This window comes from Haemorhous mexicanus, chromosome 28 (assembly GCF_027477595.1).
Source record: "Haemorhous mexicanus isolate bHaeMex1 chromosome 28, bHaeMex1.pri, whole genome shotgun sequence".
NCBI classification, from domain to species: Eukaryota; Metazoa; Chordata; class Aves; order Passeriformes; family Fringillidae; genus Haemorhous; species Haemorhous mexicanus.
The window spans coordinates 894,830-917,212 of record NC_082368.1 but is presented as its reverse complement, the minus strand read 5'-3'; the positions used below and the strand labels follow the sequence as shown (position 1 = coordinate 917,212).

General features: G+C 55.1%; 1 protein-coding gene across 2 annotated transcripts in view; it reads right to left on the bottom strand.

Annotated features, from left to right (window-relative positions):
• Window positions 1-21,294, bottom strand: part of SCN4A (sodium voltage-gated channel alpha subunit 4) — a 45,686-nt gene extending 24,392 nt beyond the window's left edge. The window contains exons 1-12 of one of the 2 annotated variants that reach the window (XM_059869418.1): window positions 21,165-21,294; window positions 10,324-10,622; window positions 9,364-9,482; window positions 8,364-8,453; window positions 7,595-7,723; window positions 7,424-7,515; window positions 6,505-6,810; window positions 4,833-4,896; window positions 4,239-4,380; window positions 3,251-3,463; window positions 1,004-1,159; window positions 669-792 (exon numbers count right to left, since the gene is read on the bottom strand). In XM_059869418.1, the coding sequence (XP_059725401.1) occupies window positions 669-792; window positions 1,004-1,159; window positions 3,251-3,463; window positions 4,239-4,380; window positions 4,833-4,896; window positions 6,505-6,810; window positions 7,424-7,515; window positions 7,595-7,723; window positions 8,364-8,453; window positions 9,364-9,482; window positions 10,324-10,587 (1,699 nt within the window). In that variant the 5' untranslated portion in view covers window positions 10,588-10,622; window positions 21,165-21,294. Of the gene's footprint in view, window positions 1-668; window positions 793-1,003; window positions 1,160-3,250; window positions 3,464-4,238; window positions 4,381-4,832; window positions 4,897-6,504; window positions 6,811-7,423; window positions 7,516-7,594; window positions 7,724-8,363; window positions 8,685-9,363; window positions 9,483-10,323; window positions 10,623-21,164 lie in introns of those variants that run through there. The other variant, XM_059869417.1, reaches the window with a different exon arrangement.
• Window positions 21,295-22,383: the final 1,089 nt, after the last annotated feature.

Below are 22,383 nucleotides of genomic sequence, written 5' to 3'. Positions count from 1 at the left end.
GCTCAGCCACTCCTCATGTGGCTCCTCCACATCCTTCATCATCTTCTTAGCCCTCCTTTGGACACTGTGAAAAAGCTTTAGATCCTTTTTGTGTTGTGGCACCCAAAAAATACAGGGGCTAAAAGGAGGAACCTTCCCACGCCCAGGGATGGAGATGATGCAGAGCTGGCCCTCCAAACTGGAGAGGGATGGAAAGGCAGATCAGCCAGGGAACTGTGGATCCAATCCTGCTCCCAGCCCCTGGGCAGGATTTGAGGTGTCCCTGCCACTCTGAGATTGCCAGGACACCCAAGGGGACAGCTCTGGGCTGACCTGGGGCTTTCATGCCTGTTCTTGGGGGGACAGGGGACATGAACTGCTGAGTTTATGGTACTTTTTGCTGAAGCTGACACTGCAGTTCCTGGGAAGCTGCTCAGCAGCTCCCAGTTGGCCCTGAAAACTCCTCTAACCAGCTGCAATTCCTTTAATTTGTGGGAGATATTGGATTATTGTCTCCAGGCATTGTCCCAGTGAGCTGAGATGAAAAGTCTGGCTTGAGCATCACTGACTCCATATGGAGACTGCAGGGCTGGAGCCATCCCTTGTGTGGGGCTGGGAATTTGGGACAGCCACTGTCACCATCCCAGGCTCTCCAGCATTGACCAGGACCCTCACCCAGCAGGACATACCTTCCACAGCATTGGAGATGACACTGATGGCACTTCCCACCCTCTTCTCCAGCCCTGGCCCATCCTGGTTGCCCACAGTGAGGTGGTTGAGGTCTGGCTTCTCTGGCTCATGGGTGGGGTTGAACTGGGAGGAGAGGAGGGAGGGTTGCAGAGTTATTCCATGCTCTGAAAGACAGAGCAGGCAGAAAACAGGGAATGGTCTGGAGAGACCTCTGAGTGCAAGGTGGGCACCCAAAAAGGCTTGTAGGACCCAACCCACAGCGAGGTGGGCACAAGCCTGGCCCCTCAGGGGGGTGGGCACCCTCAGGGATGGCAGGGGCAGATCTGGCACCTACATCAACCACGGTGTCGGATCTCTGCAGGGTAATCTTGGGCACCACCTGCCCGTTGCAGTCCTTGGCCTTGTCCTGGTCACTGTTGAGGTCCGAGTCGTGCCCCTTCCCGGCCACGCTGCTTTGCAGGGAATTACTGCTGGATGAGCGCTCCTGCAACTGCACAACCCTGTCACCCCTGTGCCCACAGCCATGGGGACATCCCACGGTGGCTGGGGGCTCCAGGGGCTGGGAAAATCTCTTCCCTCCCTGTAAGTGGTGGATGGAGGAGGCTTGGTGCAGCCTGGGCTAGTGGGAGGTGTCCCACGGCAGGGGAGACTGGATGAGCTTCCATGTCCCTTCCAACCCAAGCTGTCCTGAATTTCCTTTTCCTTTTCCTTTTCCTTTTCCTTTTCCTTTTCCTTTTCCTTTTCCTTTTCCTTTTCCTTTTCCTTTTCCTTTTCCTTTTCCTTTTCCTTTTCCTCCTCCTCCTCCTCCTCCTCCTTCTCCTCCTCCTCCTCCTCCTCCTTTCCTTTTTCCTTTTCCCTACAAAATGTTACCATACAACAAAATAACAACCCCCAACACCAAACATATACAATACAACAAACACCATTTTTTAACCACCAAAACAACCAACCTCCCACTACCACACCACCTCTAACCACTTCTATTATCACAAATAAAAAAGAATTATAGTTTTGCACAAAATTACACAAATCACAGTTTTCCCTTTCCTTTGTACCCCCTGCACTCAGCTCTCCACAGCTGAATTAACTCTGTTCAGGTTTGGTCAGGGAGAATAATTCCTGAGGACAAAACTGAGCAAACTTTGGTTCTTCAAGCAGGAAACTCTGCCCTTTGCAATGAGCTCTCATCCAAAGTGGCAAAGAAGCAAAATCCTCAAGGCTCTTGCTGAAATGTGACCTCCTGGATTTTTGCACTTGCACTAAATGTTGTACTAACACATTTCCATTGCATGCGAAGAAAATTTTTTTGTCTTTTTTATGTCCTTTTTTTTCTTTTCAACAGTGCTGTTAAAATTTGAAGTTTATTATACCCTCTTGTAGCACTGATGATGCCACAGTGGATTGGGAAATTCTGTGTTCTCACAGCACATTGCTGATATCTAGGACATTTTCCACCCTTAATCAAGGGATATGAAATAGATCCAATCCCCCACCTCTTGTAGGTGCTTTGCCCTCACTCTCAGCTTAATTCCCTTTGCCTTTTTCCTTTCTCTGTGTGACTCTAAAGGAAGACATCCCTTAACAAAGCCTTTGGGCACTTCCCTGGTGGATGCTGTAGCTCTGGACAGATAAGAGAGATAAGAGGCTCTGGAGAGAGTCAAACATTAGTTTGTGTCTCTGTACATGTGAGGGAGGTGACAAAGAGATTTTCAGGGATGTCTCCTGTGGATGTTGCGGACATGGACCAAAAGGATGGTTAGGTCTGGAAAATGGCTGGGCTGCAGCACCAGAGGCTTTTGGCCATGTTTTTATAGGAATGTTGAACTGAAAAACATTCCCAAGGATGGCAAGGGGGTGAAGGTAACATCCTGGCACCACAAGGGAACATCTCCTGTCCAGGTTGTGTTTTGGCCAAGCAGGGCTGGAACAGATGATCCTGGGGGTCCCTTCCCAGCTGGTGTTCATTGGATCCCAGGGTGGTTGGGGTGGGAAAGGGCCAGAAAGACCATCAGTTTCCAACCCTCCTGCAATGAGCATGGACACTTCCACCATTCCAGTTTCCTTGGCTCCCACAAGGACACCAGGACCTCCCTGGTGAGGCTCAGAGTGTCTCGAGCACTCGGTTGTGCCTCCAAAGCCCCGGGTTTGCTGACACACTGAGCTGTGCTGCCCCATCTTCCCCGAGTGCTCCTTTGTGTCCCGGTGACACCGAGCTGGGCTCCTGCCAGCTTTCCTGATGTGCTGCAGAAGATCCTCTGGAAGTTCTGAGGCCTTTTGTGTATCTCACCTCTCAAACAACACCTCATCCCTGTGCTGCTCCTCTCTGCTGCCTCCCAGTGCACCCTGGTCTGGGATTTGGCTGTGGAAATGTGATCTTTTCAACCTTTTTTGTCCCCACCCATGATAGTATCTCAGTTTTCTGATTCAGATGTGATGCCCAAAATAGTAGCTCAATTTTTTCTCTATTTCCTATGGACCAAATGGAGTTTTTATTTGGATTTTACACCTTGCTTGTTGCTGCCTCCATTTCCTCTCCCTATCCCCAAGACCTCTCATTTTGGCCTCCACTCTTCCAACTCACCAGTCTCTCCTGCTCCTCTTGCTGCTTCTTCAGCTGCTCCATGAGCTGCTGGAATTCCTCCTCCTTCTGCTGCTCCTCCAGCATGGTGGCATCGTTCTGCTCAGCATAAGCCATGGCCACCACGGCCAGGATGAGGTTGATGAGGTAGAAGGAGCCCAGGAAGATGACCACCACAAAGAAGATCATGTAGGTTTTCCCTGCTGCCCGCAGTGTCTGTGGGAAGAGGTGGCAGGGAGGTCACCATGTCATTTTGGTGGCACTCCCAAGAGAAGGTGCTGCCCTGGGACACCCTCCTGGTTGTGGCAGGAGGGAAATATTTTTCTCCTGTCTTCTCCAAGGGTTGGCCATTGCCCAATGGACCTTCCTGCAGGCCCTGGCACTGGGCTGGGACTGGTGGGAGGCAGAGAGAAGCCTTGTTTCCCAAGGTTCCCAAGGGGGGAACCTTGGGAAACAAGGTGTTGGAGGTGGGGCCAATATTCCACCACTGCCTCGCTTTGCTCAGCCCCAACCTTCTCAGGGCTCACCTTCAGGAGAGCATGGTCCTTTTCTGACTCTGATCATCTGGGCAAACCTTCCCAGAGGACAGGGGAGCCTCAGGTGTCTGATCCCTTTTACCTGGCCAGCCTCTGGAGCCGGGGTCAGCTGGGGTTCTGCGGTGTCTCCCTAGAGGACAACTCAAGGAGGGGACAAGAGACCTGGCTTCTCCTCCTTATCCTGTCCCTCAGCTCGAGCCAGAGATGCTCTGGACAATCTTATAAATCCCTGATTTCCATGCTAGAGCTGGCAACACCATGAGAAATACATTGCACTGAAATACAGTGTCTTCCATATTAGGGAAGTAGTAGATGGGACCATCCCCACCTCCAGTGATCCTGGCTGGATCCACAGCCTCAGAAAGACCCACAAGGTTCCAGTCAGTGACTTTTCATCTCACAGGCAGCACGGAGATGAGAAGAACGCTGGCACAGGGGTGGAGGGCAGTGCCTACCAGCTGGAAGAGGTTCTCCCAGAAGTCCTGGGTCATGAGGCGGAAGAGGGCCAGGAAGGCCCAGCTGAAGGTGTCGTAGCTGGTGTATCCATAGTTGGGGTTCCTCCCGGCCTTCATGCACTCGTAGCCCTCGGGGCACTTCCTGCCAGGGGGGCAACAGGAATGAGACCCTGGCATGGCCCCACAGCCAAACCCATCCCTAAGGGAGGGGGTGCAGAGGGGGTCCCTCCCCTCCAGGATGGGATGCCTGGACTGGCAGCACCTGCCCCTGTCTGAGAGCTGATGTCCCCCAAAGCTGGCACAGGCAGGAGGCTCAGACTGAGACCCCTCAAGCTGATAAATTTGGGGTGCCTGAACTGATTGGAGCTGAAGCTGATACAGTGGTGATGCACAGACTGGTACCCTGGAGCTGATACCATTGGGGTGATCCAGCTGATACCCTCAGGGTGGTCGCCAAGCTGCCCCCCCCCGGGTCCCTGGACTGTTCCCCTGCAGAGCCACATTCCCTGTCCCACCCCAAGCACCAGGGATCCCACGGGCTGTGGCAGCTCCCTGTGCCCTCCCAGGGGTGCAGAGGGAGGGGGTCTCACCCACCCAGCATCGCTGCTGTTTCCGCAGAGCAGGGCATCCAGGGCTCCCTCCAGGAAGTAGTAATTGGCTTTGCAGGTGGGGAAAGAGCAAGGAATAAAAATGAATGAATGAATAAATAAATAAATAAGCACAAATATTGATTTTCAAACTCTTGGGTGCAACTTGCTGTCAGGGAAATTCCTTGAATCCCAGGGAAATTTGTTGACTCCCAGTGTCAGGCATGTGGTTATCTACTCTCTGTTGACTTTGTTGTTTGTCTTGGCTCTGTCTCAGGGAGCTCCTGGGATTGTTTCATCAATCCAACCAGGTCCCTCCCATTCCTGGAAATCCGTTTGGATCTGGCTAGGGCCAGGCCACCTAGAAAATGGGTTAACATGAAGTCCTATGTTCAGGGCTGGGCTGTTTTCCCAGGAAATCAGGGCATTGGCAGGAAGCACCAAGCATGGGCACGGCAGGAGTTCCAGGACAACCTAGGGAAATGCTCCTGCTCCATTGCTGCAGCTCCTCCTGCTGCTCCCATCGCTGGTGGGGACCCCAGGGGTGCTTACAGCTCTTCCTTAGGGCTCCACAGGAGCCCTGGGCAGTGACTTGTCCAGGGACACAGGGGAGCACCTGCAAGCACCCACACCTGGATGTTGCAGACGGCAGCTGAATCCAGTCCTGGACATCACCCAGCACAGCTCTCCCAGGATTCTGGGCTTTCCTGGATCCTCCCTGGCCCTGCCTGCCTTCTTGCCATGGGGCTTCTCTTTATCCTGTGGGGGCTCAGGGAGGAAATATCCTGTTTGTGCTATACAAGGGTTTTGGACTGGCCCCAGCAGCTGCCCTGCTGCACTCGTGGCCTTGGGCAGCTCTCTTTGCTTGGAGCTCATCAGATCCCATAGATGGAACTTGTCCCCTACCAACACCTTCCTGTAATGAATGATGGAGCTGATTGTTGGGCCAAGCAGCTCAGCTGAGACACAGCCCAACCTTCTGAGCTCTGCTGAGTGTCCTGAATGAGATGTGGGGCATCCCTGTGGGGCACCCTGCAGCTCTACCAGGCAGATTTGCTAGGTTTTTACATTCTCATGGAGTTTAAAAACTCAGAACTGAAGAACAAAACCCCACCACACTTTGGGCAAAATTTTCAAAGAAGGGGTAAGAAAGGAGAAAAGTTCCTGATGAGCTGCGCTGGTCCCACCTCTCCCTCCCTCTCTCCCTGCCCTCCTGAGGCTTTTGTGGTGTTGCATAAAGGCTTCATTGGGCACTGTGGTACCTGGGGAAGGATCCAGATAGTGAAAAGTGGCTTCAAAATGTCATTCCTGCATCTTTTCCTCTGGTTTTCCACCCAAAGTTCCACCTGTTCTTCAAGGGTTTGGTCTCCCTGCTGTAACCCCCTCGATGGCACATTGGCCCTGACCAGCAAGTGAGAGGGGTGGAGACTCTGGTCCATCCCAACCTTCCTGTTGTGAAACCTTCCTGGAAGAGCTCAGCTTGCCCAAGTGGACCTCACTGTCCTGTCCAGGGGAATTTGATCCCATCTGTCCCTTCGGTGAGGGTGCACAGCCTGTTCCACCCACCAGCCTGGGCAGGAAGGTCCCTGTGAGCAAACCTCGGCGTGGCCAGGAGGAGCAGGAAACTGAGGAGCAGACAGGGGTGGGGGGTCAGAGGGGAAGGGCTGCAGGAGCTTTACCTTCATCACTGATGTAGGCCTCAAAGTCAAAGCTGCTGCTCCCGGTGAAGTTCCCAGTGAAGTTCCCGGTGAAGTCATCCATGAAGTCGTCGAAGGTGGAGTTGGCCGAGGTGTCGTTGTCCAGCCCCAGATCCTGCAGGAAGGTGCTGTTGGGGGGAGGCCAGCGCACACACTTCTGCCGGAGGTTGCCCATGAAGAGCTGAAGGCCGATGAGGGCGAAGACGCTCAGGCAGAAAACTGTGAGGATCATCACGTCCGAGAGCTTCTTCACCGACTGGATCAGAGCCCCCACAATCGTCTTCAGCCCTGGGGGGAGGTGCCACCACTGAGCTGACTGCTCCTTGGTTAATTGAGGTGTCCCCAAAAGGTGCTGGCTGTCATCCCTGAGCAAGCCCCCAGCTCTGTGCTCACAATCACAGCCCAGCTCTGTCCCCACACTTGGCTGTATCAGATTTAGAAATCGGCAATCAGAGGGATTTAATAAGGTGCTCCTCACACAAGTCTGGATGTTTTGGGTGATGTTAAACCAATACCTGTTCAATATCTCAGCCTCATTACCAGACAGCCAACAATGGGCACAAAATTGAGTCCATAGCTTCAAAAATTGAGAAATTTGGTTTATCAAACCCATAAATCCACTGGGAGCACAAATTCCCTTAATCCATCTCCAAGAGGCCTTAAAAACATCACATCTGCCTCTTCAGGGGCTGCCAAACAATCTGTTGAGTGCAGCTGATTTCAAGATGTAAAATCAGCAGGACCTAGTCCAAAAGCCAAATTTACGTGGAAAATTTATGGAGTACCTCATTTCCTCTGTTTTCTCTTGGAGCTGCCCAAAGAAGCAGGAATTGCTGGGAATGGTGGGAACATCTGAGCTCAGGGGAAGGCACGGAAGGGAGGCCCCTCCTGTAAGTCCCACCTGGTATCACTGTGATAGTTTTCAAGGCACGGAGGACACGGAAGGTCCTGAGAGCAGAGATGTTCCCCAGGTCCACGAACTCGGTAATGTAGCTGTGGGACAGGAGAGGGAAGAGCTGCAGGGCCTCTGCCCCAAAGCACTCCTCGTTCCTCCCCATCCCACAGGACTCACGCCATGGAGATGACCATGAAGTCCAGCCAGTTCCACGGGTCACGCAGGAATGTGAAGTCATCGATGCAGAAGCCTCTGGACAGGATCTTGATGAGAGACTCGAAGGTGTAGATCCCAGTGAAGGCGTATCTGAAACGGGACTGGTCACCTGGGACACACTTGCCCAGTTCCAAGGTTTGCCTACTCCTCCCAGGAGGAATGTCTTGAGGAGCTGACTTGGGGGCTGATGGGTTTTTGGGGTGCTTCAGCACTGGGAGAGGTTTTCTCCTCACCTAGTAAGGTGGGTTGGGACATCTCAAGGTACCAATCCCTCTGGTGACCATTCTGCATCACCTCTGTCCCTGCTGATGTCCCACCAGCCCCACGCTCTCTGCAAAGCCCTGCTGAAGCCTGACTGTGCAGAACCACAGCAGAAAATGCTGGATTTCCCCTCTCCCCTGGGTTGTCCATGGTGCTTGGACAGGTGGATCAGCTCAGCCTCTCCAGACTGACAGTGCTGACCCAGCCCAGCCCAACCTGCTCTTCAGGGCTCTCCAGACTTGGGAACCCCACCAGACTTTGGGCAGCTCTGAAGCATTCTCACTTTTCAGTGCCCTATGGAGAGTGTGGACATCCCTTCTGAAGGCCACCAGCACCTCCCAGTGACAGCTCCCCCGTGCTGAAGGGTACCTGGATCCCCACCCCCCTATCTCAGCCTTGGTCTTGTCCCTCCTGAGGCACAAGGCCAAGCTGGGCTGTCCCCATGGCCAGGGGAGGTCTCAGGACTCACTCCACGTTCTTGGACCACGCTGGGGGGTTGCTCATTGTCATAAACACGCAGTTGGTTAAAATGGTGATCATGATGAACATGCTGAATAATTTAAAACATGGTCAAGGACAAATGCTCTCATGGTGCCTGGATCCCCCCCTCGCCATGGTCAGGAAGCCAGGTGTCCCTGTTCCTCTTGTCCTGGCTGCCACCTTGGTCCCTCACCCTGCCCTGCGTCTCCTGCTGCTCTCCTGCCTCCGTCCTGTGCTCACACTTCCCTCTTTTCCTCTTTGCTTCTGTGCATGGTCCCAGCCCCTTTCCTTCCTTTCTGCTCCCCTTCCCAGTTCTGTGGTGCTGGCCCTTCCTCCCTCTTTGTCCCCTGTGCTCCTTCCTCTCCATCACCTTTGGATGCAGCTTTCCCTTCCTTTCATTGTCTCTCCTGACCTCAAAAACCTTCATCTCTTTCCAGAAAGCTCTAAATATTAGGCTTAGCCCTCTCTGCTGCAAAACCTCCCTCTTTTCCTCCTCTCTCATGGCCATGAACCCCCACTTCCTTCAGAGCTCTGCTGGGATCATTTCCACCCACCCTGCAATGCCCCTCGTGCTCTTGGGCTCTTTTCCTTTTCAAAGCCTCCTTGAAGCTCCCCTGCTCACCCCCTTCCCAGTGGGACCAGATCTGACCCATGAACATTTCCCTTCCTTTCCAAGTCTCCCCAGATCTCAAAACCCTTCATCCTCTCCCTAGGAAGCTTCACCCCTTGGGCTTCTTCCCTTCTCCATCCAAACTGATTCCTCCCGTCTCCAAGCAAAAGCAAGCTTTTGGTGCCTCCAAGGTGACCATCAAGGACCTGCTCCTTGGAGTAAAGCTCTGGGCAGCAGGTCCTGCCTGTGCTGGGCGCCCAGGAGGTTTCCACACCACCCCATCATCAACCCCTTCACTTGTCCCTCTCCTGGGCTGTTTGGACTCTGAACACCAGGGTTTGAGCTGGCCATGGAGCAGCATCCCAGAGACCAAGGATATGAATGGATGAGGACTTTGATGGCTCCTCTGCGGATGGGGTTGAAGGGCCCCAGCATGTAGAGGGCAGGGGTGGCTGAGAAGCGGAAGATGGACTTGCCCTTGTTGAGGACTATGAACGTCTGTGGAGAAAAGAGGGGAGGGGGGGTTAGTCCTTCTACACTCCCCAAACACCACGGACCAAGGGCTGCCCTCGGAGGGGAGATTTCTCTTTGTCTTCGGAGCTCCAAAGGCTTGGAGATGCTCTCTGCTTTGGGAGAGAAGCAACCACAGCAGTCTGGGGTGGTGGACTGTAGAAACCCAGGGCACAGGGAATATTTCTCTGTCTGCTCTGGGGTGTCTTCATGCCCAGGGGAGCACTGACTTTGACTCTTATTCATGGAGAAAGTTTCCTAGACTCCAAGACAGACTGGAATCCACAAAAGTGTGAAATAGATTATAGAGAGCAGTGTAGGTGTATCACTGGGTGAGAAATTTAGGTTTTGGGATTTTTAGTGTGTTGTGGATGGAAGCAAGATGGAGGGCACAGGGTGTTGTCCTGGGTTTCTTCTTCATGCTGCTTCTTCCTTCTTCATGGGTTTGGGTGGCATTTTGTAATTGGGCAGAAAAGTCCCCATTGGGGGCCCTTTGGAATCAGTTATTGCATTAAAAGTGAAAATAATCTAGGTGTCAGCTCTTAATTGGATAGTTCAGTCTTAAAAGACCTTGTGACAAGAGATTGTTGGCCATTTTGTGCCTTGCTGCAGAAGTCATGGTTGTGAGACTGTTTTACTGATCAGAAATAATAAACACCCGAGTCTGAACATGAGCTACTGTCTCCAGCGCCTTCAATCCAGACCCAGAGAAACCGAGAGCGGATCACCAGGATGGGCTCAGGTAAGCACGGGCAGTCCCTGCTTGGGTCTTTTGCTCAGGACTTACCCCTAAGGCCAAGCCTACCATGGGCAAAACTCTGTCCCTCACCTTCTTGTCCTTGTAGAAAGGATCCAGGTCCTCCAGGGGGGTCCCGATGAGCTCCAGGGGTGGGTCACCATAGATGAGGGGCAAGTTCTTGCCAGCTTCCAGGTCACTGCTGGGCTTGACCTCCTCTTCCTCAGGCATCTCCACCTGCTGCCTCTTTATGCGGAGCGCCTCGGCCTCGGCCCTGCGCTGCTCGATGGCGGCCAGTGAGGCCGGCGTGAAGGGGCGCAGGTTCTCGGGGCCCGGGATGTGCGGCAGGCCGGCCATGCTCTCATTCTGCTCCCGGGCCCGCCGCGCCCAGCCTGCGGGGACAAGGGGCTGCAGCACCACTGGGCACATCTCGGGGGCCATTGGGGGCATCTCGGGGTGTTTGGGGTTTTAGGAACACCACCTGGGGACATCTCAGGGGCGTTTGGTGGCAGGATCTCAGTGGGGTTTTAGGAACACAACCTGGGGACATCTCTGGGGCGTTTGGTGGCAGGATCTCAGCAGGGTTTTAGCAAATGTGTTTATGGCAGAAATGTTGAGCTTGCAGGGAAGGTTATTGTGTGTGGATCAAAGAGCACCCAGGGTGCTCCTGCTCCTCCCAGACCCCCAATCCCATCTGGAGCTGGGAAGCCTCAGTCTGGAGGGGCCCAGGGGGCACCTTCTGGTTCTCCCCAAGTCCTTGACAGGAGGGTGCTGCCAGGAGTGGGTTGGGCTCTGCTCCCAGGAGCAGCAACAGGACAAGGGGACACAACCTTAAGCTGCACCAGGGAAAGTTCATGCTGGACATGAGGAGAAATGTTTTCCCAGAAAGATGGGGCACTGGAAGGGGCTGCCTGGGGAGGTGGTGGAGTCACCTTCCCTTGCGGTGCTTAAGGAAAGCCTGGATGTGGCACTGGGTGCCACGGTCTGGGTGGCACTGGGAGTGTTGGCTCATGGATTGGACTTGAAGATCTCAAAGGTCTTTTCCAACCTCATTAATTCTGTGATTCCGTGATTCTGTAATTCTGTTATTCCACCTCCAGTCAGAAGGCACAGTGAGGCTGGGACACTTGGTGTCCCTGTCACCACCTGGAAGTGCCAGACACAATTTCACACCCCAAACACTGTGCTTCAACACATCCAAACACCTTGGGAAGCTGCAGCCTTGCTCCAGCTGCCTCCCCTTGGCAGAGCATCAACAACTCTGCTCCTGCAGCTCCTGCAAGGGGCCTGTGGTGCCTCCAACAGGAGGTTCCTCAGCCAGAGGAGCTGGGTCCTGCAGGGCTGGGGCCCTGGCACAGCTCCCAGCTGTGGGAAGCACAGGGAACCTGCCCTGCTGGGTGGCTCTGCTCCCAGGAAGGGTTAAAGGCTTCTCCTGAGCAAAAAAGTGAAGCAGTAATGGCCCTTTTGGATGTTACAGGGATTGGGATGGCTTCCCAGAAGGAATAGGGTGGGTGGGTTAGGAGAGGTAAGGATGTTCTGCTGCATAAAAGAGTTGGAGAGAGGGAAGTGTGGAAGAGAGGAGTGGCTGCACCCTGGGGAAGAGGCTGACATGCCCTGGGGGAGGTGGAGATGCTGGCAGAGGCTCTCCCAACACCACAGAGGTTCTTGTGCTTTGATAATGTCCCATAATTCCAGATTGTGTGCCCAACATTCCATAAAACTCAACCCTGCTTTTCACAGACGCTGGGACAGCGGCGCCTCTGTGCTCACCCTCCCAAAACCAAGCATCCCACAGGCAAACCCAAACTTCCTGTGAAGCTGCCAAGCACCTGCCCCCAAACAACCTTCAGGATCAATAATCCCCAGAGCCCTGCTGTGCTGACAGCTGGAAACCCTCAGCCCTTTGGGATTACGGAGAACTGGACATTTACAGCCCTGATGGGAAAAGAGACTGGAAATGGAGCTGGAAAGGGGCTCAGCCTGGAGAAAAAGAGGCTCGGGGGGCCCTTGTGGCTCTGCACAACTCCTGCCAGGAGGGGACAGCCGGGGTGGTCGGGGTCTGCTCCCAGGAACAGGGACACGAGGAGAGGGAATGACTGTGCCAGATTTAAATTGGATGTTGGGAAAATTTCTTCATGGAAAAATTGGCCAGACTTTGGAACAGGCTGCCCAGGGCAGGGCTGGAGTCCCCATCCCTGGAGGGGTTTAAAAGCCCTGTGGATGTGGCACTTGGGGACAGGGGTCAGTGGTGGCCTTGGTGGGGCTGGGGCAACAGTTGGGCTTGATGCTCTCTGGGGGCTTTTCCAGCCTGCAGGATTCTCTGACTCCATCTGATTTAGGGAGAGCTCTGTCCTTGCTCAGTGGGGTTATCTAATGGCACAAACTGAGTCACATCACTGCAAAGTGGAGTCTGGCCCCAGCCCAGCTTGTGGCCCCAGCTGATCCCCCATGGGTGGGGGGGATGGACCCCAGAGGTGGAACCTCATCAAAGCAAACAAAAAGGGAATTTTGGGTCCCAGGTGTCTCTGAGAGGGAACAGTGCCTGGGCAGGGGACAGAGGTGCTGCCAGTGCTGCTTCTCATGGAATTGCTCAGGACTTACACCAGCTCCTGCTCCACTTGAGCAGCTCTGGAACCTTCCCCTCTATAACAGGGAGCTCAAAAAAGCTGAGAAGCACAGGGCCGTGGCTGGGTTTATCACCCTAAATCCCAGGGGGAATGCACTGGTGCAGGGGACCACAGGACACCTCAGCTGGGAATGGACCCATCGGGGACATCAGAGGGAGCAGCACCCAGGCTCTGGCAGCGGAGTCACTCCAGGACCCACAGGGCCCAAGGGGGACCTCCACAGAATTCACAGAATTCACAAAATTACAGGATCACTGAATCACAAGGTTGGAAGAGACCTTTAAGATCATCAAGTCCACCCCACCCCCAACACCTCACCTAAACCCTGGCACCCTGAGCCACTTAGGCTTTGTTAAACACACCCAGGGATGGTGACTCCACTACCTCCCCGGGCAGCCATTCCAGAACTTTTTCACCCTTTCTGTAAAAAAAACTTTTTCCTGATATCCAACCTATATTTCCCTTGGTGCAGCTTGACCTTCCCACCTCATCTCTGGCAGCTCTGAGGGCTCAGAGGAGCTCGTCACTCGGGACAGCCTCAGTTTCCCTGGAAATGGGGATTCGCAGGGCTGTCAGGAGCATCCTGCGCCACGGGCTGTGCCAGAGCTGTCCCCGCTCGGTGCAGGGGGTGCTGTCAGGGCCGTGGTTCCCCGGTGCTGCCGCCGCGGTCCCCAGCGCTGTCCCCGCTGCCGGAGGTCGCTCTGCCTCCAGCTGCCGCCAGCGATCAGCGCCAGGCTCAGGTTTCTGCAGCCCCATGACTCTGCTCATTCCTGTCCCGGGGAGCCGCTGCGATCAGCCCCAGCTCTGCTCCTGCCCCTGTCCCCTCTCCTTTCCGTGTCCCCTCTCCTGCCCCGGTCCCCTCTCCTTTCCGTGTCCCCTCTCCTGCCCCTGTCCCCTCTCCTTTCCGTGTCCCCTCTCCTGCCCCGGTCCCCTCTCCTTTCCGTGTCCCCTCTCCTGCCCCTGTCCCCTCTCCTTTCCGTGTCCCCTCTCCTGCCCCGGTCCCCTCTCCTTTCCGTGTCCCCTCTCCTGCCCGTGTCCCCTCTCCTGCCCCGGTCCCCTCTACCTGCCCGTGTCCCCTTTCCTGCCCCTGTCCCCTTTCCTGCCCCTGTCCCTCTCCTACCCCTGTCCCCTCTCCTGTGGCCGGGCTGGAGCCCCCGAGCCGCTCCCCGGGCCATGGAGCAGCGCCGGGCAGCACCAGGAGCGGGCTGGGTGATGCTGGGGCAGGGCAGCACTGCCTGAGACTACACTGGGAGGCTCAAAGGAGGTGCTGCCCCTGGAATGGGAATTCTTCGTGGCTTTTTAGGATCTTTTGCAGCTCCTGGTGCCGCTCTGAGCCCTTTGGGGCCACCCAGAGAGGATGGGGTGGTCCCAGGGAGCAGGAGCAGGGCTAATCCCATGCCCAGATCCCACAGAGCACAGTGGAGAAGCCATCAGCATCTCTGGTGGCCTCCCAGCCTCGGAAGCAAAGCCAAGCCCGGGCTCTGTGGGGGCTCAGCCCAGCACCGCTCTATCCCCAGTGAGCCCAGCCCCACAGGGGGACACAGGGTGGGGCACAGAGCCGGGTCCCACCAGCCCAGGTGAAGGGTGCCATCCTGGGATCAGCCCCTGGCCATGGGAACAGGAGGAACAGCCCTGGCCCATCCTGGCAGGTTTTTAGCAGCTCCTATGAATAACCCAGACCAAACTCTGTGCTCCCACAGGTAAAGGCCCAGTGACAGGTGTGGCACAAATAGCCTGCAAGGTCCCTCTTCGGCACCTGAGTCCCCCAAGAGTCCCTGATTAAAGAAGATCCCTGCCCCTCATCTTTCCTGCTGGGAAATCAATCACTTAAAATGTCTCTTCAGAGCACTGATTTATTTGCTTCTTAAATTTTGCCTATCCTGCTGAGATGAATGGCTCCTTTTTGCTGTGACACTGTGGCAGCAGCTCCCTGGCCACAGAGAGAAACAGAGAACTTTCCCAGGGAAAGGCTGTGAGAAGATCAGAGGAAAGAATAATAAATAATTCTTGTGAACACGTGGAATGTGTCATGGAGATTTGTTTACCAAAGGGTGTTTTCTTAATTAGCCAATGGTGATGGTGTTTGGACTGGAGCACCAATCAGGTCCAGGTGTATCATAACTGTCTATAAAAGCAATGGGTTTCCTAATAATGATATAATAATAAAGAGATTGATCAGCCTTCTGTGAATCATGGGATCAATGCTAATTGTCACCTGGCTGAGGGCCTGCTGCTGTGACATGACACAGATGAGCTGCAGCTTTGGGACCCTGCCCATGGCATGTCCTAGGTGATCATCTCTACCCCCAGTTCCTGCACCAGGAATTCCCAGCAGGGAGTGGGAGCAGCTCCTGGCTCAGGAGTGCCCAGGCTGCACTTGGAGAGAAATTCAGCTCCCCCTGATAATTTTGCTGCTGAGGGCACACACAGGAATCGAGCACCATAGTAGCAGGGCTGGTCTGGGAGCTCCCAGGGGTGCTGTGTAAGAGGTTCTGTGTAACAGGACAGTGGGGGCAGGTCCTGTCTGAGGCTGCTGGAAAAGTCGCTCTACCCAGGCACTTCATTCTGCCCAGAAAATAACCTCCATAGGCTGAGGAAGAGAGGAGGAGGGCATTCTTGGCACTGGGGGACACAGGGGATTCGGATCTCCCCTCACCTTCCTGACCCAGGCTCCAGTTCCTCCCTAAGGCACTTATTTTGGGGGATCACCTGAAAACCTGGAGCCTCCTGTGCTCTGGGGTATTGTATTTCCAGGGAAATCCCCTGGCAAAGGCAGGAATGATGCATTTGACTCCTTGTTCTCAGGCGGCTAATTTATTACTTTATAATACTATACTATATTAAATAATACTATACTATACTAAAGAATACAGAAAGGATACTTACAGAGGGCTAAAAGATAATAATGAAAACTCGTGACTCTCTCCAGAGTCCCAGCACAGCTTGGCCCTGATTGGCCAAAGAGTGAAAACAACTCACAGCAGAATGCAATTAAACAATCACCTTGGGTAAACAATCTCCAAACACATTCCACATGAGCACAGCACAGGAGAAGCAAATGAGATAAAAATAGTTTTTCTGTTCTCTGAGACATCTCAGCTTCCCAGGAGAAAAATCCTGGGTGAAGGGATTTTTTCAAGGAATGTGAATGCCACACTGGGGGGCACCTGAAGCCCTGGAGTTTCCCAGGGAACCAAGCCAGAGAGATGCAGCTTCCCCCCAGGCACACAGGGCTGGGTGGGTGAGGATAGGGCACAGGGAATGGCTCCCACTGCCAGAGGGCAGGGAGGGATGGGATATTGGGAATTAGGAATTGTTCCCTGTGAGGGTGGGCAGGCCCTGGCACAGGGTGCCCAGAGCAGCTGTGGCTGCCCCTGGATCCCTGGCAGTGCCCAAGGCCAGGTTGGAAGGGGCTTGGAGCAGCCTGGGACAGTGGCAGGGGTGGAATTAAATGATTTTTAAGGTCCCTTCTGACCCAATCCATTCCATGATTATCAGATTCCTGATCTATTCCTAACCCTGCTCTCCCAAACCTGCTGCATGTCCAATAAACACCCTCCCCACCCCTGCATGCATTGAAAAGGTTTTAAAACCTCCAAATTCCACAGATTAGGCTGCCAGGAAAACACAAATTTGCTCCAAACCAAGACAGGGCAGCAGAAGCCTGCAGGGTGACAGGAACTGTGTTGGACTGTCTGGTGGCTGCAGAAAACCCTCCTGGCATGGTCCTAGGGGTGCCACGGCCTGAAAAAGTCCTGTGGGCTGTTCATTTGTTTAGTTCCTACTGTATTCCCCACAAGTTTTAGGAAAAAACATGGGAAGATTGAAAAAATCTGATGTGAAATGTTTTTTTTTATCCACAAGTGGCACAGGGAGTGGAGAACTCCAATCCTGCAGGTGGGGGAGATTCATCTCAGCTCCTGCAGATTTCCCAGGGGCTGAGCAGGGCTGTGGAATATTCAGGACTATGGGACTTTCTCCAGGGACTTGGATGAGCACCCTCAGTTGTGCCAGAAAAAAAATCAACCATTTTATAAACAAATTTACATTCCTTTCTGTGCAGTTTAAGAGCTTGATGCTTCCACCCCTGGAGAAATTGTGGTCTCTTAATTCTGTGCTGTAACTCCATTACAAAAACACTCTGGAAAGATACAGGAAATCTCCAGAATTTCCTTTCACACACAAAGAGCTCCTAGGATGCTGCTGTGGGATGCTAGAATTCCAGCAGCATGATGGTTCTGGCAACTTGCTGAATTTTTAGGCTGCTTTAAAGGCAGAGGGTGGGAGATTTTCACAAGAAAACAACGCCATTAAGAAAATTAAGTAACCCTAAGCCTTTTCCCACTCTATTTTAAAATAGTGGCGAGCTCAGAAGTCTTGGAGTGAGGAAAAAAAAAGAAGTAATTGTTCATGTTCCAGCATTATGCTTTGAATTGCAGATGTTTCTAATGGCGGGGCCGTGTGGCTGTCACACTTCTGGCACCGGTGACTCCCGTGAGTGACGCGTCCCCAGGGCGGGTTCCTGTCACCACCGCGGCTCTTTGCCCTGCTCTGGGTGGGGTTTGTTGCACTCTGCCTGCAGCGTGGCCCAAGCCAGGCGTGCCAGCAGAGATGGGGGATGTTTCCAAGTGCATCCATCACCAAGGGCTGCTGGAATGCCCCTGAGCCCAGCCAAAGGGAAGGTCCTTGGGAAATGATTCCAGAGCCAGCCCAGCACTGCTAGATGCCTCTTCCCAGCCAGAGCAGGGCCCTGAGATGCTGCAGCAGCTCCTGCTCCTCGTGTGCCACCACTGTCCCCCAGCCAGGCCACTGCTTGTCACCCACAGGTCACCAGGGCAGCAGCACAGGGGGCTGGAGAGGGACTGGGGACAAGGGATGGAGGGACAGCACACAGGGAATGGCTCCCACTGACAGAGGGCAGGGATGGATGGGATATTGGGAATTGGGAATTGTTCCCTGGCCGGGTGGGGAGGGGCTGGGATGGAATTCCCAGAGCAGCTGGGGCTGCCCCTGGATCCCTGGCAGTGCCCAAGGCCAGGTTGGACACTGGGGCTTGGAGTACCTGGGACAGTGGGAGGTGTCCCTGCCCATGGAATGGGATGAGCTTTAAGGTCTTTCTAACCCAAACCATTCCCTGATTTCATTTTTTAAGCACACAGAGGATGAATTCCCTGCAATGGACGATGTAGGTCCACTGCCTTTTGCCTGTCTGGAGCAGAGAGGAGCTCTCCCAACTCTCTGCAGCCTTTTCCAGGCAGCAGCCAAGCTGCTCCAGCCCGGTGCTGCACTAGGACAGGGACATCCCACAGATGTGCTAGGGATTTCCATGGAATGGGATGGATGCACAGTTCCTTTGGAATTGTGTCCCTTTCCAACAGCACCTTCTGTGGGCTCTGCACTGCTCTGGCTGCTCTGTGCCTGCCAAAGCCAGTGCTGCTCCCTCCTCCAGTTCCGTGCAAAACCCCAGCCGAGCCAACCCGGCTCTGCCCTCCTTTGGAAAGCCGAATCCTGCGTGCTGAACCTCCAAGGGGACACGGCTCCTCCAGGGACATCAGCCCCAAAAATTCAGCCCTGCAGAGGCGCCTCGGCTCCTGCAGCAGCATCAAACCCACGTGGGAAGGAATTCCCCGCAATTCCCGGATCGGATCGCTGCTGCCCTGCAGCTCCCGGGGCTCGGTGCCCTGAGGCTGTACCTGCTGTGCCCAGTGTGGGGGTGGCACACACAGCCCGGGAGCTGTGAAATCCTGGGATGCTCTCCCCGGCCGCAGATGGAAATAGGAGATTGCACCATCCTGCAGCCACGCACTGACCCGTTCCTGCCTGGAGTCGGGGATGCCACCCCATCCCCACTCCTGCTGTCCCTGCTGGGGGACAGGGCATTGCTGGAAAGGGGACACCGGCCTGGGTGGCGGCTCGGGGTTATTTTGGGGGGAGTTGGCAGTGCTGGAGGCTTGAGCAGCCAGGGAAGGGTTAAAGTGGGGACCCTGCGCTTGCCCACTGCCCACCGTGCACTCGGGTGTCATCCAGAGCTGCGGCTCCTCCCTGCCGGCAGCTCCCGTGTCAGGCTCGGAAAAGATCTGAGCCGTGCCGGGAAGGCAGCGAGGGCACAGGGAGGGGACAGCGAGGGGACAGGGAGGGGACAGCGAGGGGGAAGGGAGAGTGGCGTGGGGCTGCAGTGAGCTGCTGCTCCCCCAGCCTCAGGACACGGGGGGCAGAGATGCCCCCACCCCTGGGGGATGCCAAGAGAGGCAGCAGCTCCGGCAGGGATTCCCAGCACAGCACCAGGAGCAGGTCCCAGCCCTGCTGCTCCCGTGGGATTTGCAATACTGGGGGCTCTGCAGCTTCCCAGGGCTGGAAGATGCCCCTGTCTCACTGCAGCTTCTGGATCCCAGTTCCCTGGAGCAGACCCTGCCAAGCAGGACCAGCACAGGGCACCTGGAGCTGCCACAGATGCTGAGCCCCACAGCCCCAGGGATCTCACCCAAATCCACCTGGAAATGGAGAAAGGGAACCTAAAGATGAGATGTTCCAGGGATTTATGGATCCCAGGAGGGAGGCAGCAGGACAAGCACAGAGGCTGAGCACCCTCCCTGCTCTCTCCCGAGATAAACTGAGATCTTTTCCCTCACAACTTCCCAAAGCATCCACCACCTTTTCCCCTTTCTGCCCTGCACAGAAACCAGCTCATTAATCCAACCTGCTGCAGACAGAACCTCGTTAAAAATCCAACCTGCTGCAAAGAGAACCTCATCAGTCCAACCTGCTGCAAACAGAAAAGGTGCTGGGGGTCTCCTCATGGCTCTGCCGCTCCCTCTCCTATCCCAAATCCAGCAAATTTCCCTGAGTGGAGCTGGAGCTGCCCAAGGGACTCCACAGAGCCAGGCAAAATCCTGAACTGGACCCTTCTGCACACACCAGAAAATAGAAAATGCTATTTAAATATTAGCACAGCACAGTCAAGGCAGGACTTTGTGCTCGTTAACCAGTTCCTGTAAATATGCTCTTTCCCCCACAAACCATTATAAATCCGACATTTTGCCTGGAAAGAACCAGAGGAGGCAGCTCCAGCGCTGCATCAACACATCCAGGGTCTCCCCGGGATAATGGGACTGACTGGGATGTCCTGCTGTCCCTAGGGCTTTGTGGAATTGTTGTCCCTTGCTGGCAGCCGCAGTTCCATCCCTTGCCTGCCGCGGGCTGATCCCTGACAGCTCCATCAGTGCCCTGAGGGCAGGAAATGCTTGCTCGGCAAACGTCCCTCTGCAGGGGTGGGGGAATGGGGGAAATGGGGGCAATGGGAAGAATAGGGGAAATAGGGAGAATGGGGGGAATGGGGGGGATGGGGGGATGGGAAGAATGGGGGGATGGGAAGAATGGGGGGGATGGGGGGAAGGGGGGGGATGGGGGAAATGGGAGGAATGGTACTGACTGCCCCTGGATAAACCCCAAAAGGGCTCTGGGGAACACAGCAGGCCCTGCCCATGCAGCAGGGGATGGGAGCTGGCATGGGGGGGATACAGCACCCAAAAGCCCCAAGCTGAACTCCAGCCTGGCACTGCCTGATTGCCGTGGGGGATCCAGCTCTGAACCCCACCCTGGGCTCATCATGGCACCCTTTTGGCTGTGCCTTTGTGCCCACAGCCCCAGGGTGGGAACAGCCTCCCCTTCCCTGCCACCCCATTCCCGTGTGGCACAGGGGCCCCACTGCCCCCTCTGCCCTAGGGGTCCCCCCCTGCCGCCCCACAGAGCACGGGGGCTCTGCAGGGACAGGGCCCTTCCCGAAAGGAGACACTGGGAGCACCCGCAGACCTTTCCTGAAACCTTGGCTTGCCCAGGCCGGGGTTTATATTTAGACCTCCAAGAGGAGAAGCCAGGAGAAAGGAGACTGAGACTTGTGAACCCTGCCCATGGCTCCTTTACTGACACGGGGAAGGTGGCTCGGGAGCCCATTGCCTGACTGTCCCTGACTGTCCCCTCTCATCCTGACCCAGCGCTGGGGCCACTGAGGGCCCGTTGGCTGCTGCCACCCTCGTCCGTGCCCTGCCTGCACCTTTGTGGGGACTTTCTCCTCTGTCCCAGACAGTTTTCTATGCAGAGGGGTCCAGCAGGTGCCTCCAGCCCTAAACAACCCCAAAAGACACCAAAGTCCATCCTGGTCCCGTCCACCTCCGGTGCTCGGACCACAAATCCCGGGACACTGCCAGTACCGCTCCAGGCACGGCCACAGTGACAAACCTGGGCACAGTCCTGACCCTGCAGCCCCCCCCGGGGGCCTGGCAGCCGCCCAGGGCTGACCCCAGTACTTACTGTCGGGTGGAGAGTGCGAAATCCCAAGGAGAGACCTTTTAGGGCCAGAATTTCCCTCTCCTTCGACTCCTGGAGCCTTTGGCTCGGCGAGTTGGCAGCGCAGCTGCTGCTACTGTCAGATGGTCATGAGTGAAACCTGAGGACATGCGGGCTCCTTCAGGTAGCCTGGCCCGTCTCAGCTGCGGCATTCGTTCCGCTCCGCGCCAATCACGGCACTGGCGGGGCCGGAGCCCCCGCGGCCGCATCGCCCCCATCGTCCCCGGCCCCCGCGGGGAGCGCTGCCCGGGCACGGCGGAGGGCCCCAGGTGTGCCGGCGGCTCCGGGCCGGCTCCGGCACCCCAAGGGACGCGGGGAGGTGGAGGGGAGGCGGCAGCGACCCTGGCCAGCGCCTCCCCGGCAGTGACAGGCGCTGGGAAGAGCAGCGGGACAACTGCGAGGGCGGGGGGGCAGCCGGTGCCAACGGCTCTGCCAGCGCTGTCCCCGAGCCCGCGGCTTGTCGCTGACCAGGGGTCTGTGTACAAATCACCAACGGGACGGGACTGCTAGGAATGTGCCTTGAGCTGTTGTATTTTCCAGCATCAGTCTCATTACATGGTTATGACAATGGGAAGATGCCGTCAGCTCACATCCCAGGCAGCAGACAAAGAACTTATAACTTACTTTATAACTTTTTTGACCAATCACACAAAGCAAAAGCATATTGACAGTAGTTCCATCCAACCACTATAAGCACACATACCTTTGGTTAAAACAATGCTTGCTTATTTGCTCTATTGCTGTGTCCAGTTCTGGGCCCCCAATTTAGGAAGAACAGGGAGGGGCTGGAGTGTGTCCAGAGACGGGCAACAAGGCTGGGGAGGGGTCTGGAACACAAGTCCTGTGAGGAGCGGCTGAGGGAGCTGGGGTTGTTTATCCTGGAGAAGAGGAGGCTCAGGGAGACAAGGCTGTGTCAGGGCACAGGTTGGATTTGATGATCTCCAAGGTCTTTTCCAGCCTGGCCGATTCTGTGACTCTCTGTGATTTTGAATACAATACCTGCTTGCGAGCCTTAAAACACAATGCACAGAGCTCCATTATTAAGCTTCAAACTTCCTAATATATCACTAGATAAACTTTTCTGCAGCTTAAGGAAGTATTCTAGACAAGCGTTAATACACAGACCATTGTTCTTCTTGTCCTTACTTTTCTACTTTTGACATAATTTTTCTGCTAACCTATC